Here is a 15,708-nt window from a genome sequence, read left to right as displayed (position 1 = left end):
TATATTATTATATAAAAAAATAAAAATAATAAATTATTATATAATTTATTATTAAAGAATTTAAAAAACTTATTATTAAGTATATAAACTAAGTAAAATAATAATAAGGTATAATTATATATTAAGAATATATTTTATATCTTAATAATATATAAAAGATATTATTAAGTATTATTATTAAATTTATTAAGTATAATAAAAAGCTAAATATTAAAGACTTCTAAGAAATAATATATAAATACTTATTACTTTATTACCTCCTTAGAGCTAATTATAGTAATTAAAGTTACTAGCTAAGATAATATCTATTGTTTTTCCTTATATTATTTTAAAAACTTATAATTATTATATATAATTATCTTATAGTAATATATAAAATATTTTTATTTTTTCTTATTATATATATTAATATTACTAAGACTTCTTAGTTAGGCTATTTAAGTATCGCCCTAGTTAGGTTAATTAAAGAAATAAGTATTTACTTAATCTCTAAATTATTATATATCTAAATTATACCTTAAATTAATTATTATATCTTATATCTCTTTAATATTATAAATTTTATTTAATTCTTAAAATAAATAAGTTATATTATTAATATGATAATTATATATATTCCCAAGGGATAAACCAGTCATGCTAGGTTTATATTAGCAGGGGATTAGGCGCGTTATCTCAAACAGGGTATAAGTCACATCTAGTAATATGCTTAAGGGTATTAAGTATAACTAAGTTATATTAATAGCTAAGGTAGCTCCTATATAAGAAAGTGCAATAAGTATATTCTATATACTTTAGGGATTTTACTATGATTACTTATTCTAAGAGGTTAATTAGAGTGATTATATAAGTAATTATAGGTAATTACGAAGTGATTACTATGATTATTTGGCTCCTAGGGGTGACCGCGTCTTAATTAGTAGGTAATAGTGGATCCCCTATTAGTTACGTGACGAGTGTTTTATTAGGTTATGATAATTAATATCTTATTAATATTTAATATATATAACTTAGCTATTATTAATATTATATAATTATATAAGTCCTTATTATTTATTATACTTAGCTATATTATATCTCTTTTTTATATATTAAGTTATAAGATTTAAAGATTAATAGCTTATCCCTATATATTTAATATATTTTTATGCCTTATTATATATAAAAGCTTTATAGCTAATCTCTTAATAGTTATAATACTAAGCTAAGCCTTAGCGCTACTTAAAGATATTAGTATTAATATCACGACCTAATAAAACACTCATCACATAACCAAGGGAAGACCCACTATTACCTACTAATCAAGGCATAATTACCCCTAAGAGCTAAATAATTATAGTAATTACTTTATAATTACCTATAATTACTTATATAATTACTTTAATTAACCCCTTAGAATAAGTAATTATAAGAAAACCCCTAAGTATATAAAATATACTTATTATACTTTCTTATATAATAGCTACCTTAGCTATTAATATAACTTAGTTATACTTAATACCCTTAAGTATATTACTAGACGTGACTTATACCCTATTTAAGATAACGCGCCTAATCCCCTACTAATATAAACCTAGTACGACTAGTTTATCCCTTAGGAATATATATAACCGTCATAAAATTACTATTAAGTTATATATCTTTTTATTTACCTTAATACTAAGCTAATTTATCTTAGTAATTATTACCTTATTTTTCTTTTTAATGCCTTTATTATACTTAATAATATATTACTTAATAAATCTAATACTATAATCTTATTTATGCTATTAACCTTAACTAAGTATAGCTAGTCTCTAAGTACTTTAGCACCCTTAACTATTATCTTCTTCGCTGCTTTTTTAATAAGTTATATCTCTACTTCGTTTTAATATATTACCTTAATACGGTCTATATTCCTCGCGTCTTTTATTATAGCTATATACCGCTAGCTCTATTAGCCTTCCCTAGCCCATACCTTTTCTTTAATTACTAAATAACCTTCTTTAACTTATGCCTTGCCTCTATCTTTTTCGCTAACCCGCGAGGTATTAATAATATAGAATAAGGTATCTGTGAATAAAGATGGGGTTATATGTATGGATAATAGTGTTGAATTGGCAGCATAGTAGGCAATAAGGGAAGCACCACTAACTAGAGTGGCGCGCCATGCTTTTTGGCATAGTGGTTACTTTCCGACAAATAGTGTGCGGATATTGCTTAGCTGGCTCGGAGGCGGGGTGCGGGCTATGTCCGCCGATGGCTATGGGCTCGTCTGAGCACTGCTGGAGATGCTGTCGGCTATCGTGTTTAGCTGTTCCTTCACTTGTTTCATTTCTTCTTTCACTTATTAACAACACCAAGAGGAAGAGGAAGAGGAGGCCAAAGGTATGTAGTCAGACCACTTGGGGATGCCGTATTTTGGGATGTACCAATTTATAAAAGCTGGCATTGTTGGAACTTCTATCACCACCTAATTTAGCGGAAGAATTATGTACCGTTAATTTGACGCATTTTAATTGGCTACAACCCCCCATCGTGACCGGAATGGAGGGCTTCACGCACTCAGGAGATAGGGATGTGCGAAGTGTTGCGATCGTGGTTTCGGGCTGGGGTGATCGATGACCTGGACGAGTTGTTTCTTCCTGTCGAGGAGAGTAGTGATACTGGGGCGGAAGAAACATCGTGGGTATCGATGGGATGTGAAGACAAGGAGATGGAAGAGCCAGGGTGGAAATAGCTTGGCCTGGAGGTCAACGACTTCAACCAGTGGATATTCAACTCAATTTGACTCGCAATTGATCAACTGCACCGGACATTATGGTTGATCAGGTCAACTCAACGCAACTGAGCGATTCGGTTGATTCAATTGAATGGCTCGCATCCCTGATTCCAACACACTGTGTCTTCTGAGATCTAGGGCTCGACGAGTTAGCCCTTCGCACTATCTCTATTAGTGATCTCGGCTTCTTCCGTGCGCGGGGGACTGACATGTCATCTTGGCCGCCAACGCGTGCTTCCGAGCTTTGGCGCAACGCCAAAATTCCAAGGGGTTCGAGGGTTACCAATGGTACCGCTGTGGGAGGCGAGGACTGTGCGAGCGCTTTCAATGAATGCTGGCCGACAATCGGCTTTATCCGTCTGTATCTCGGCACTGTAGCAATTTCACGTTTTACGTACCGCCACTGCTCCTATTTGCAGTTAATGAGTTTGAGATAAGTCTATACCCCTGACTCTTCATATGTGTGTGTCTCGCTGATTTGACGACTCATGATCGCTCTACACAGAGATACTCTGTGCTCTAATGTGGCTGACATTGGAAAGCCACAAAAGCTTAGTGGACCACAAGATGAACCGACAGTTGAACCGATAGGGTTTCTTCCAGGAAACTCTGCTCGTTTATCCCCTGGTCTAGGTTTGCAGATTCGCAGCCACCTTTCAAAGACTCTTCGGGCTGCGCACGGTCCCCGCACTACTATCCCCTTACCCAATTTAAGAACAGCTTTTCTCCCATCAGGGAAAGGCGAGGGAATACGACCCATTCTCATCGTCGACTTTCAGGAACCGAGTGATAGATACAACACCAACTCACAAGGTCTTCCCCGGTTGCCATGCCTCTACTAGGGCCGCCAGGTTCGGTCGTCTTGGTATGTTCCTTGTTGAAGGCCTCCAATATCACACATCAGTGACTCAACCATCAAGGCCGTAATCTTCATTCTTATCGGCGTCGCCGCCTTTGCCATCGCCGCCCGCACCTACCTGCGCCTCAAGATCCAGAAGCGGAGGCTGATCATGAGCGATTTCCTCGTGATTGCGGCCTGGCTCTGTGCTTGCACGGGAGCCTCGTTTGACATCGTGTTGGTTGTCAAGGGCGTTCTGAAGCCCGAGAATGACTGGTTCCTAACAAACTTAAAAGTCGACGCGCAAACGTATGAACTCTTGTTGAGGGTAAGACCATCTACCCCTTTGCCTAGACGTCAACCAAAGTGCGAACATTCATACACACTCCCCCCAAAAAGAAAAAAAAAACCCCTTTGTGCACCAGAAAGCGCTGATGGTTTGTTCCAGATCATGTGGGGAGGCATGATCCCATACTACACCACGTTTTACCTCTGCAAGGCTTCTTTGTTGTCTATCTACCTGCAGCTTTTCCCCTGCTTTATGAAGAAGCGAAGGATACTGCTGTGGGTAACCATTGCGTACTGCTCTCTAGCATACGTGGTGACCATCTCACTGCAGCTATTCCTCTGCTTTCCAGTCGAGAGAAACTGGCAAGCAATGACTTGTTCCCTTCCAATCCCCTTCACAACTGACCCCTATTCCCAAGGTCCGTCACAGAACCAGAGCATCTGTGCGACCCGGCTGTGATAGCCACCGGGTTCCGGATCGCCTGGGTGTTGCACATTTTAGGGAGCATCATGCGTAAGTTCCATCTTCTCAAGTTGGGCACTTGTCATGTCTTTGCCTTCGATATTTGCAACTTTTCATGCTCAATTGGCTCACATCTATTTGACTCAGTGTTTGTCCTGCCATTTTCAATCCTCCACAACCTGCAGATGCCCTGGCGTCTGAAGATCAGCGTCTGCAGCATCTTCCTTCTCGGTCTAATTGACATTGCGTTCTCGTTCACGCGCTTCTTCATGATTCAGCTGAGTCATGTCGGCGAATTCCGGTCCATGACGTTACTTGGCAAGTATCCAGCCATTTCTCGTCCACATCCTTGACTAATGTATATGATATACTAACGCGCTATAGAACTCTGGGGTGCCCTGGATGCATACATCGGCCTGGTTGTCGCCTGCCTCCCCTCCCTGCGGCCCTACTTCCGCCCTAACTTCGGAACATCTAGCTACGATCAGTCAAAAAAGCCATCCGAATCGGTACCTCCGCGCATCAGGGGGAGAGTGGCTTCTGGGAAATTAATGATGGGCTATACACCGGGGCGGGAGTTGTAGGTGGGCAAGAAACCTGTGGATCGCCGGATTCGCCAGACTTTGCAGATGACGCATGGAACGATGATAGGAAGAGCAACCGGAGTGACATCGAACTCGTCCAGATCGCTGCGAGGCCATCCACGAAAGCGCTCACGCCGGTGTGAACTTGTGAGATAGACCTGTCGCGAATGATGCAAACCCAAAAGCCTTAGTTTTTTGCTAATAATAAAGCTCCCGAGATTTTGCTACAGTTGAGACGTAGCAGACGCAGGAAGGAATGCCGTCGCAGTTGAGTGCGGAAGACCGTTTGGAGGGTCACCTTGGACCTCGTTGACAATTGCAAATGAGCTGCTCTGGCCCTATCATCTATTAAAAACGTCGGCTGAGCTACCGACGTTTTTTTTATATGGGGGAAATTTTTTACGCTAGCAGACCATGGGGCAGCCGACGTTTTTTTTCTCGACCAGCCGACGTTTTCTAGAAAAGAGGGTTCCTATAGGGTTAAGGCTCTATAAAAGAGATATATATAACTTTAAGCTATAAGGATTTTAGAAATAAAGTTCTTTTTCTTATATCTTACTTCTTAATTTTTTTTAGAATTATTTAAAGATAAAAAAGAGGAATTTTGATGGGGTGGTCAGTGCAATTAGCGCTACGCTAAAATTTCCTAACCACCGCCACAACTTAGCTATCTAGCCACACTAACTACCTCGCTAGCTATAATTAAGGCAATTCCTTAGCTAATAAGCTTTAACCTCTATATTCTTTCTTTTTTTTACCTCTTTATAAAGACTTTAATTCTTCCTAGCTATTTACTTCTAATTTTTATCTTTATTTCTATCTTTATTATCTAAAAGCCTTATCTATTTATATCTTAGTTATCTATAAGTCTTATAATTATAGATTATTTTACTTATATCCCGGCTTTTTCCCTTCTAATTTGCAAGACTTATAAAACCGTAGTTCTTTTTAACCAAATTCAATAACACCTCCGCCAATAGCCTCATTAGCTTTCCCTCCAAGAGATTAAGCCTACCCTAGAGCAGGCTACTAAGCTTAATCTTCTTCAGGGCCAGAAGGACCTTATAAGACTACCTAAGCCTATTCCTCTAGGCCCTCCTATCTCACAACTTAGAGAGCCTATGCAACAGGGCTTCCGCTGTACCTTTGAGCCTAGCTGCTTCTATATTGGCTCCCAGCTACGCCGAATTAGAGAGCACTTACGGGTCTTTCACAAGGTCAAACAGAAGGGTCAAAAGGGCCGGCCTTCTAAGGCAGCAGCCTCGCAGCCTTCTATAGCTACTGAAAGCTATTGGCGAGCCGGCGTAGCCTATCAGCAACTCTTCAAGCAAGGGCCTCGCAGTGAATACTTTGAGGTCTTGCTAGAAAGTGACAGCTCTAAAGCTCTCTCTCTTCTAGAAGCCAAGGCTGCCTTTGAGGCCCAAGCCCTAGCTATTAGAAGCAAGGAGGCCAGGGCTATAGAGCAGCTAAATGACTTTACTGCTCCTAACCCTTGGCTTCGAAGGCTAGGATCAGCAAGGCACCTAGCTGACTTTAGTGGGGAAAAGGACTTCCTAAGAGAGCTACTTTCTCTTGACCTTACCCTAACTAAAGAGTCTCTAGAAGAGACCTCTGAGCTAGATTACTTTTTCCTCTTGTGGGCTTTTGAGGAGCTTATTTAAGAAGCTATAGGCCTTATAGCTTCTAATGAGATTCCTCTAAATGCTCTCTTTGAGGTTAACCGGCAAGATGCCTCGCAGCCAGCAAAGAAGCCCTTTAGCTATAGGTATAAGAAGGCTACGCAAGACCGCTATGCCATAGTGGCAAAGCAGCTTCTAGTCTATACCTTCCGCTGCCTTAACCTAGAGCCCGCAGAGAGGCCACCTTTCAAAGCAAGCTAGTAGCAGCTAGCTAGCTATGAGGCTCTATCTGATAACCTTAATGACTTAGAAGAGGCCTGGCTCTTAGCTAAAGGCAACTTCTCTAGCCATAAGGTTATAGAGCTTTATAAGGGGGTAAAAGAAAGGACCTTGGCGCTTTTCATCTCGATCCTAGATCATCAGACTAAGGATAGTGAATTTGATAGCGTTATAGTCTCCTTTCTTACTATGCTTAGTATATCCCTTGATAGCTCTTAGCTAGGCTTTGAGACCTTTACCCCTTTTCTCTCTGCCTTGGTATCTATTTCTAGGCTGCTTATCTTGCGGGAAGCAGCTAGAAAGAGAGATAAGGCTATCTAGTAGTATGCCGAGCTTAGAAGCTCTCTTCTAGAAGCTCAAGAGGCAAGCCCTGGTTATTTTGAGCTCGTGTAAGAGCTCGTAACTAGGTATATGCTAAATAGCCCGGCTGGGGCTGATATAACCCCTATGCAGTTTATCCTTCGGCTGCGTAGCTATGGAATAGCTGCCAAGGCTAATACGGCCCAGCCCGGCTATATCAGCTGGGAAGGGGAGACTATCCTCTATAGAGGCAACCGGCTTAGCCTTCCTAGCCTACAGCATATACTACAAGCTGCCCTAGACGAAGCCTGGCTTCTTCTCTTCCAGGGGCTTCTTATGCAAGAGAGCTATACCTTAGAGGATAGCCAGCCAGCCCTAGTGCCTTCTATCCCTTGGGATTCTATCCAAGATAACCCTACTAATAATTTAGTGGGGTATTCTTTTTTAGATAGCCTCTATGAGGTAGCTAGGGGAGGCACTAAGAGCTGGCTTTTTTCTTTTCTCTAGGAAGACCCTATTCTTAAGGCCCGCTAGTTTAGAAGCTCTAGTAGCTCTTCTATAACCCTAGAAGCTAGGGCTATGTCTTCTTATAGCCAAAGCATTGAGAAGCTACTTGAGCTGCTAGCCTTCTTGATCCACTTAAGCAGCGGTCTTCCAGCTAGGTCAAATAAGCTCTTAACTCTTCGGCACCGCAATACCGCCGCAGGGGGTATCCGTAATATCTTCCTAGACCAAGGGCTAATTATGCTAGTTACTGGTATTCATAAGGGCTTTTCTAGGTTAGAGAGACTCAAGGTTATTCACCGCTTTCTTCCCCAGGAGGTTAGCACCCTTTTAGTCTATTATCTCTGGCTTATCTTGCCCTTCTAGGAAGCTATATAGGCCAACTTTGACCCTAGCTCTCAGGGCTCTTTTTCCCCCTTTCTCTAGAAGACCTCTGGCCTAGATAGCGATGAGGCTTCTAGCAAGAAGGTAGAGGCCCTAGGGGATAACCCCCAGCTATAGCAGCTGCAGGCCGAGCTAGGCTTCTATAGCCCTAGAAACTCTTCCTTTGGGGCCCTAAGAGGCAGCCAGGCTAATAGCCCTAGGCTGCATATAGGGCTTACAGCAGGCTCTTGGAATTCGGCTAGGCTTAGCCGGGTCCTTAAGCGCTGGGGCAAGTTGGCCGGCATCGAGTCTCTTATTATCAGCAGCTAGCGGCATATAGCCATCGCCCTAGGCCGCCGCTATATCCGTGATATAGCTATTACTAGCCAGGGGCTATATAGCGAAGTCGACCACGGAGATAGCGAAAGCAGCTCTAATAAAGAGGGCCCTAGAGAAAGAGATACTATTCTCCATAGGCAGACCGGCCATAGCAGCATAACTTCCAACCTAGTCTATGGCCGGCAGCTTATAGAAGCCCACTTTGAGACCTATTAGCGCAGGTAGAGCTTCTAGCTTCTTAGTAAAGAGTGGCACTTATTGCTTGGTTTCCCCTCTGCCCCTGGCTTCTCAAGGGCAACTATCCCCTCGGGCTTAAAGAGAGGCCTAGCTGCCGTTGACCTTAAGCATTTCCAGGAGCTTCAAGCAGCCCGCTAGAAGCAGCTACGCAAGGTTAACCTTGACCTTAAGCTATAGAGGCTACTCGGCTCTAACGCTACCTTCCGGCAAGGCCAGAAGCTGATTCTAGAGGCCATTATAGGTAATAGGAATCTAATCCTAGCTATTATGCCCACTAGCGGCGGCAAGAGCCTTCTATTTCAGTTACCGGCTACCAGCTGCCCAGATAGCATAACTATAGTAGTTATGCCGCTAGTCTCGCTGCTAGGTAACCTCCTAGACCGCTGCTAAGTTATAGATATCCCCGCTGCTCAATAGTAGGCCAATAGGGCACCGAGGGGGGCTTCTATTATCTTTATGACGCCCGAGTCAGCTATAACAAAGCGGTTCTAGGCCTATCTAGATAGCCTTTAAGCCCTAGCCCGCCTTAACCGCATAGTTATAGATAAGTATCACACGATTCTAGAAGGCAGCCCCTAGTTTAGGCCTAAGCTAAGGCAGCTAGGCCTATTAGCCTTACGAGGCATATAGATAGTATACCTAACTGCAACGTTGCCTATAGCTAAAGAGCGTGAATTCCTGGGCCTAGTTTACACTAAGGCTAAGAATGCTACTATCTTCCGGGCTCCCACAACCCGGCCTAATATCAGCTATAAGGTAATTAAGTTCCCTCTGCTTCCCAAAGCGGGCTATCTATAGTCTACTAAGAATGCCCTGAGGCAGCTGCTTAATAATAAGCTTGCCTTTTACCCTCGCCTAGCTAAAGCTATAGTCTATTATAAGACTATAGCTATAACTGAAGCCCTAGCCCAGGCCCTAGGGTGTGATGCCTAGCCACTATTGCTCGACGACCTTTCAGTGAAAGGTCAGACCCCGGTCAGGTTCGTAGGTACCCTCGCAGAGCGTAATTTGCGTGGGAAATGACATGGCTTGATAGCGTGCGGTCGTTGAGTGAAGTGAAAGGTGATTTAAGTGAAAGGGCATAAGCTGATTGGACCAAAACTGGTGCCAGGGTCGCAATGAACAAAAGCAAAAACCAATACGAAACGCCGAGCCACTATAACGACGACGAGGATGAGGATATGATATGCATATACTTGTAGAATAATGAATTTGAAGTATAATTCTAAAAAACGAAGGGTGAAAAGAGATATCCGTCAGAAGGAGAAGAGTGTATTCCTACCCTTGTGAGTTATCTAACTTAAAAGCCTCACCGTTAGCCTTGTGTTTGCTTACGTATAGAGCGAAGGAGGGTGAATAACTAGCCTTTGCGCTTCTGGAGGGTTTGTGAAAAAAGGGGGTAAGGTCTCTAGATTGTAAAATGAAGAACTGGCGTTCCCTTCCCTCCTTCTTTACTCTTTGCATCCTCATCATCCTTATCATCCTCGTCAAATATTTATATACTATTTATGATTATTATATATATATATATTCATGCCGCGTATTTATAGCATGGGGTTAGATATTCTCCGCTATGACCCTGATCACCGGGTTGTTGTCTGCCGGCTATGCCGGATGTGTCTAGTCCCCAAGGCGGCAAGCTGGAGGAGCCACCTGCGGGCTGAGCCGCACCGAATGAGGGGTGAGGAGCTAAGGACGACTATTGAGCTCTTATCGAGTTATGACCTGCGCCTAGTAGAGGAGCTCCGTTAGTGGAGGCTAGATAGGACGAGACCTTGCCGGCCGATTGAAGGCCTCGCTATCTTTACCGGGTATTACTGCTGCACGCGTGATGGCTGCAACTACTGCACACGGAGGCTCGCCAAGATGCACCAGCACATGCCAGCACATGGTATGAAGGCCTCGCAGCACCGAGAGGCCGTCCCCCTCTGGAGAGGCTGTATGCTCCAGACGTATTTCACGGCAAAGGGACGCATCGATTACTTCATCGTTGAAGAACCCTTGTTATCGTTATCGCTATCGGGGGAGGTATTGGCCCTTAGACTCCTTCTGCCGCCGTCATAGGAGGAGGGGAAGCTATTTAATGAGCTAAAAGCGGATCTGGCCTAGGCATCCCGCGACCTAGAGGAGCAGGCCGGGGTTGTGTAGGACGTCGGGGAGTCACGAGCGGACCGAGTCCCGTGGCTCGTCTATACCGGGTTCCCTGCCCATATGCGGGGGCTCCGGGATGCCGAGATCCAGTCGTCGTACTCGCTGCCGCCGAAGAAGCTCCTAGGCGGGGACTGTGGCGGCGAAGGGGAGGACAACTCGGACCTCATCTGCATCCTTGTCGCGGCCGAGACCGTCCTCAGGGACGCCTATAAGCTCTGCAGCGATAAGTTACTCGAGCGGAAGATGACGCAGCAGCGGGCTAAGAGGTTGAATGAGTTCCGTGATGCCGGCGGCTCGAGCAGCGGCAAGCCCGGCGGGTTCCGCAGTTTTAAGAATGAATCCTCGCTGACCTCGTACTTCCGAAGGATGAAGCAGCTTCTCGTGTACTATTATCGGGTCGTATTCTGCGAGGATGGTCACTTCATGAGGGAGAATGAGGACTAAGTGTTGCCGCGGGACGTCATTGAACTAATACCTTAGTAGTAGCGAGCTATGGAAGGCATTATCGATGCCCTGCGGGAATAAGACGAGATGGCGAAGGAAAAATCAGCTGATGAGGAAGATGACGACGAGCGCGACGCTGAGCTGAAGCATGCCATTCGCAACTTCTACGTATCCCTGATCTGCCAGACAGTCGGGAGCAGGCCGTTCCGGTCCGCGGTACTAAGCTTTTGCGCCATGCTTAGCCGGAAGAAGGCCTTTACACGGCGAGAGGCGAATGATGATGAGCAGCGCAAACGGTGCGTCTGGAACGAACTAGGCAACTTTAATAGTAACTTATCCGCACTCACGTGGACTGCTTAGCTCATCCTGTTCGACTTCGTGTGCTTCCATAAGTAGGATGACGAGGACGGGATACCTGAACTGCTGGAGAAGATGTGCAAAAAGTACTTCCAGCAGATGGCAGAGACACCCTTCGGTTATATCCTGTAGTGGCGGCTCTACCTTTTCGTAGCATCTCGAACGGCTTTCGCTAAGAACCAGGCACGCTGGTCTCTCGACGGCCAGACGATCGACTACATGGGAACTAAGCTACACATGGAACAGGTGTCGCAGCTGGTCGTATCAGAGTTTCGCCAGGCGCATTCGCTTCTGTATGATGAGCTGTTGTTCGGTGTGAATGATATTGCACCAATCGAAGCGTGGAGACTATAGGACGACCTGGACCTCGACGACTACGGCGGCTCGTGGCTGACGGACGAGAGGAATGCCGAGATCCTAAAGGGAACGCAGGACGCCCTGCTCCGGCAGATCGAGCATAGGGCTGAGCTGCGAGGGGTCTATGTGCGGACCGATCAGGCCGGCGGGTTGAGCCTATGTCCGAAGGCAATGGCCTGCTACGAGGCGCACGTGTAAGAGTTCCTGAAGCGGATGGTGACGCTCATCTATGTTCCGCCGGCTCCTCCGTTGCGGGCGCCGGAGCTGCTTTCCGTCACCTATACTAACACAGGTCGTCGTCGATGCATATTAATCTGGGAGAAGATGGTCATGGTGTACGTGCGGTATCACAAGAGCTAGGAATAGGTTGGTGCCGAGACGGAGAATATCCGCTTCTTGCCCCGCGCGATTGGAGATCTGCTCTTGATATATCTGGCTCTGGTGCCGCCGCTGCGCTAGGTCTTCCTTCGTCAGAGAAAGCCCGGCGCCTTGCTGTCGCCGTACCTGTGGTCGAGCCTGGACGGCGAGGTCTGGAGGGACACCGCGATCTCTTCTTGCCTTCGCAGGGCCTGCGCACGCGCCGAGGTACCGCAGTTCCAGGTGGCGTGGTGGCGCCAGGCTGCTGCTTCCATCACCAAGGAGAAGTTCAGCGCCAAGGAGCGGGCCAACTTTGACCTAGAGGAGATCGCGGCAGCTGAGGAAGTCGAGGATGAGGCGGCCCTCGCGGACCTGGCCGGAATGAGCAACCACAGCTACCGCACGTTCAACCATGCCTATGCTGGCAGCACGACGCTGACGATGAGCACGCTGCTCCATCGCGCCTACCGTGCATCGCAGAGCTGGCGCTCCCTGTTCCGGGTCGATTAACTTCTCCAGGGGAAGCGGCCGCATACGGTATCAGGGACGCAGGCGCAGGGGTTGCTCAATGCTTGCAAGAAGGCGCGGTTTCGCACAAGGCCGGCCCAGAAGGAGGACGGCCTGCTGAAGGTGGCTCGCAGGCTATACAACGACCCGGGGCTGCAATTACGTCGCCCAGGTCAGCGAGATGGCATGCTGGCGACATTGGGCCCGCGACCAGCCGAGCAGGTCATCGTTATCCTTGCGACCGGATCAGGCAAGACACTAATAGTGATAGTTAGTGCTGCGCTCGAAGGCGCTGCGACGACTATCTTGATATTACCTACGGTGGCCCTCCGCGGTAATATGCTCGTTCGCCTCGGCAAGGTGGCGTTGAAACACTACGTGTGGTCGCCAGGGTCGTCCAAGTCGGCGCCGCTGGTCATCATGTCGGCCGAGGCCGCCTGCACAGAAAGCTTCCTGGAGTATGCCAACCGACTTGCGGACCGATAGCGGCTGGACCGGATCGTGATTAACGAGTGCCACCTGACCATCACGGCGAACGATTATCGGCGGTGTATGTCGCAGCTGGGCTGGTACGTGCGGCGGGTTCAGACGCAGACAGTCTGGCTGACGGCGACGCTCCCGCCAGACTACCAAGAGCTCTTTATAGAGCATAATAAGCTCGTTCGGCCGCATATAGTCAGGGAGTCGACGAATCGGCCGAACATCCGGTACATCATACGGCGTGAGCGAGGCTTAGGCACCTTATGCCAGAGGGCGGCTCGTCTTGTCCAAACCTGCTGGACCCGGAAGGACCTCTTCGAGAGCGAACGGGATAAGATCATCTTATACTGTCAGACGAAAGAGCTCGTGGCGGAGCTCGCTGACCTGCTGGGGTGCCCGTCATACACGGCTGACTCTGGTACAGAGGAGGAGAGGAGGGCGGTCATCGAGCAGTGGCTCAGTACTACGGACCCGCCTGCTATTATAGCCACATCTGCGCTGGGCCCTGGCTTCGACCATCCGCACGTCCGGTGGGTCATCCACGTCGGCGCCCCAAATCTAATAATAGAATTCTCGCAGGAGTCAGGCAGAGCCGGTCGGGATAGCAAAGTAGCAGAATCCATCGTCTTACTTAGCGCGGCCTAGCAACCGCAGCTAGACCGGCAGCTAGGGGCAGACCAGGAGGCCATGCAGCTATACCTCACGCAGCAACAGTGTTCGCGCGGCATCATAAGCCAATTCCTCGATATGCGGTCGGACTGGAGGTAGTGCATGGAAGGCGATAAGCTTTGCGGCGTCTATCCCAACCACCACATCAAACGCCGGCCGACCGATCTTAAGTTCCATCTACCGCAGCCCCAGGCGGAAGAAGTAGCGAGCGGGGGTGAGGGTAAGGGTAAATAGTGCTCTATGGCCAGCGAGATGGTTTTTACTGGGCCCAGTAAGGTTCTTCACTAGGCCCGAGTTTACAATAAGGTGCTAAGCTGATACGAGAGGGATCTTAAGATAATGATGGGCTGCTATCTATATTGTCGGGTGGAGGGGAAGCCATTTAAGCATACAGCGGCAGCGTGCACGCGACGCCATGATTAGATATAAGCGAAGCAGAAGGCACTTCGGGACTACAAAAGCCGGGGTAAGGAGTAGATAGATCTATATGCTATCTATTAGATGTGCTATTAGCCATAGGAGATCTGTCGGGCGGCGGACCCGGACTATGACGGAGATGGTTCATATCGATTCCCAGATATGGTTATACCTCTATGTTTTGGGGCTTATAGCTAGCCATGCCATACCGATTAGTTCCTAAAGCATTTTAACCAGACATTTAGGACGTATTAAGAGTATATGTTATGGCTTAGTAAAAGTGCCTCGCTGGGAGATAGTAGATATACGCAGGCGAACTACGTAGCAGCGCTTTTATTGGCCGAGCTTGGGTGAAACCCGCCGCTAATAATAAATAAATAGTAGTTAGTTATAGAGCCTCTAGTTAAAATTTAAGAAAAAATAAAGAAAGGGATAGAAAAGATAAAAACGTAATATATAGGGGTAAGTTAAGGTCTAGGGTAGGACTAACCTATATTAATATAATTAAGGGGGAAAAATAAGGCTCTATATGGTAAAGAATAAAACCTATAAAGGCTATACTAGGAATTAAATCTTAATTATCTGGTTTATAAGTTAGAAATTCTATTATTAAACTATATAGCTTATTTCTCTCGACTAGGTTACCTAGTCTAATATTCATAATAATTAAGCAAGTCTCTAACGCGATACTTATAACTATACCTCCTTACTATAATAATTGCCTTTCTAATAATAGAGATAGAAATATATATAGATTACTATATAAAAAGTTAAGCTCTGCAGCAGAATTTAGCTATATATAAGGTAGTAAAGAAAGAATATATCATAGACCTAACCCCACTTGCAGAGGTATAAAAGTGGGTAGGAAACTAACTGCTGGTGTCTAGGAGAGTTAGTAGTAATAATTATTAACCGCTAATATAGGAGTTAGTAAGAGTAAGTAGTAGGGAGAGTTAGAAGTAGTAATTATTAACCGCTAATATTTAGGGTAATATAAAGCGCTATTTAGGTTAAGTACTATTTAGGTTAAGCACTATTGAGGTTAAGCGCTATTTAGGTTAAGCATAGTTTAAGGTTAGGGTTAAGTAATTAAGATAATAATTAAGGATATATAGTTATATTAATTATTAAGAGCAGCAACTAAGTTAATAATTAGGGCGAATATAGGTATAAAAGTAAAAGTAGTAAGAAAGAAAAAAAATTAGTAAAAAAAAAGAAAGGAGAAGTAAAAAGAGGTAAAAAAAAAAAAAAAGTAACATATAATAGGGGAAAGGAAAGGAAATATAAGTAAAAAAAAAAAAGGGAGGTAAGAGGGAGAGGGATTTAAGAGAGTAAAAGATTATAAGAAGGGGGGGGGGGGTTATAAGTATTAAGAAGAAGAAAAGTAAAAAGAA

The 15,708-nt window shown here is 45.4% G+C and overlaps 3 protein-coding genes across 3 annotated transcripts; all 3 read left to right on the top strand.

Moving 5' to 3' along the window:
• Positions 1-3,590: 3,590 nt before the first annotated feature.
• MRS44_016036 (uncharacterized protein) lies at positions 3,591-6,595 on the top strand (the record flags this gene model as incomplete). Its single annotated transcript, XM_065617851.1, has 6 exons — positions 3,591-3,626; positions 3,682-3,927; positions 4,048-4,163; positions 4,307-4,401; positions 4,735-4,859; positions 5,984-6,595. 6 exons carry the CDS (start codon positions 3,591-3,593, stop codon positions 6,593-6,595), a joined length of 1,230 nt encoding a protein of 409 aa, XP_065473923.1.
• Positions 6,596-10,786: 4,191 nt separating this feature from the next.
• On the top strand, positions 10,787-11,170 carry MRS44_016035 (uncharacterized protein; the record flags this gene model as incomplete). Its single annotated transcript, XM_065617850.1, has 1 exon — positions 10,787-11,170. The coding sequence occupies one exon, from the start codon at positions 10,787-10,789 to the stop codon at positions 11,168-11,170; it is 384 nt and encodes a 127-aa protein (XP_065473922.1).
• An 87-nt stretch (positions 11,171-11,257) lies between these two features.
• On the top strand, positions 11,258-13,873 carry MRS44_016034 (uncharacterized protein; the record flags this gene model as incomplete). Its single annotated transcript, XM_065617849.1, has 6 exons — positions 11,258-11,498; positions 11,774-11,820; positions 11,882-12,078; positions 12,451-12,742; positions 12,794-13,206; positions 13,429-13,873. The coding sequence occupies 6 exons, from the start codon at positions 11,258-11,260 to the stop codon at positions 13,871-13,873; spliced, it is 1,635 nt and encodes a 544-aa protein (XP_065473921.1).
• Between the last annotated feature and the right edge of the window lie 1,835 nt (positions 13,874-15,708).

Source organism: Fusarium solani (genome assembly GCF_023522795.1).
Source record: "Fusarium solani strain SB1 chromosome Unknown bctg00000012, whole genome shotgun sequence".
In the NCBI taxonomy this organism is placed as follows: domain Eukaryota; kingdom Fungi; phylum Ascomycota; class Sordariomycetes; order Hypocreales; family Nectriaceae; genus Fusarium; species Fusarium solani.
The sequence above is the reverse complement of the archived record's forward strand: the minus strand, read 5'-3'. Positions and strand labels throughout refer to the sequence as shown.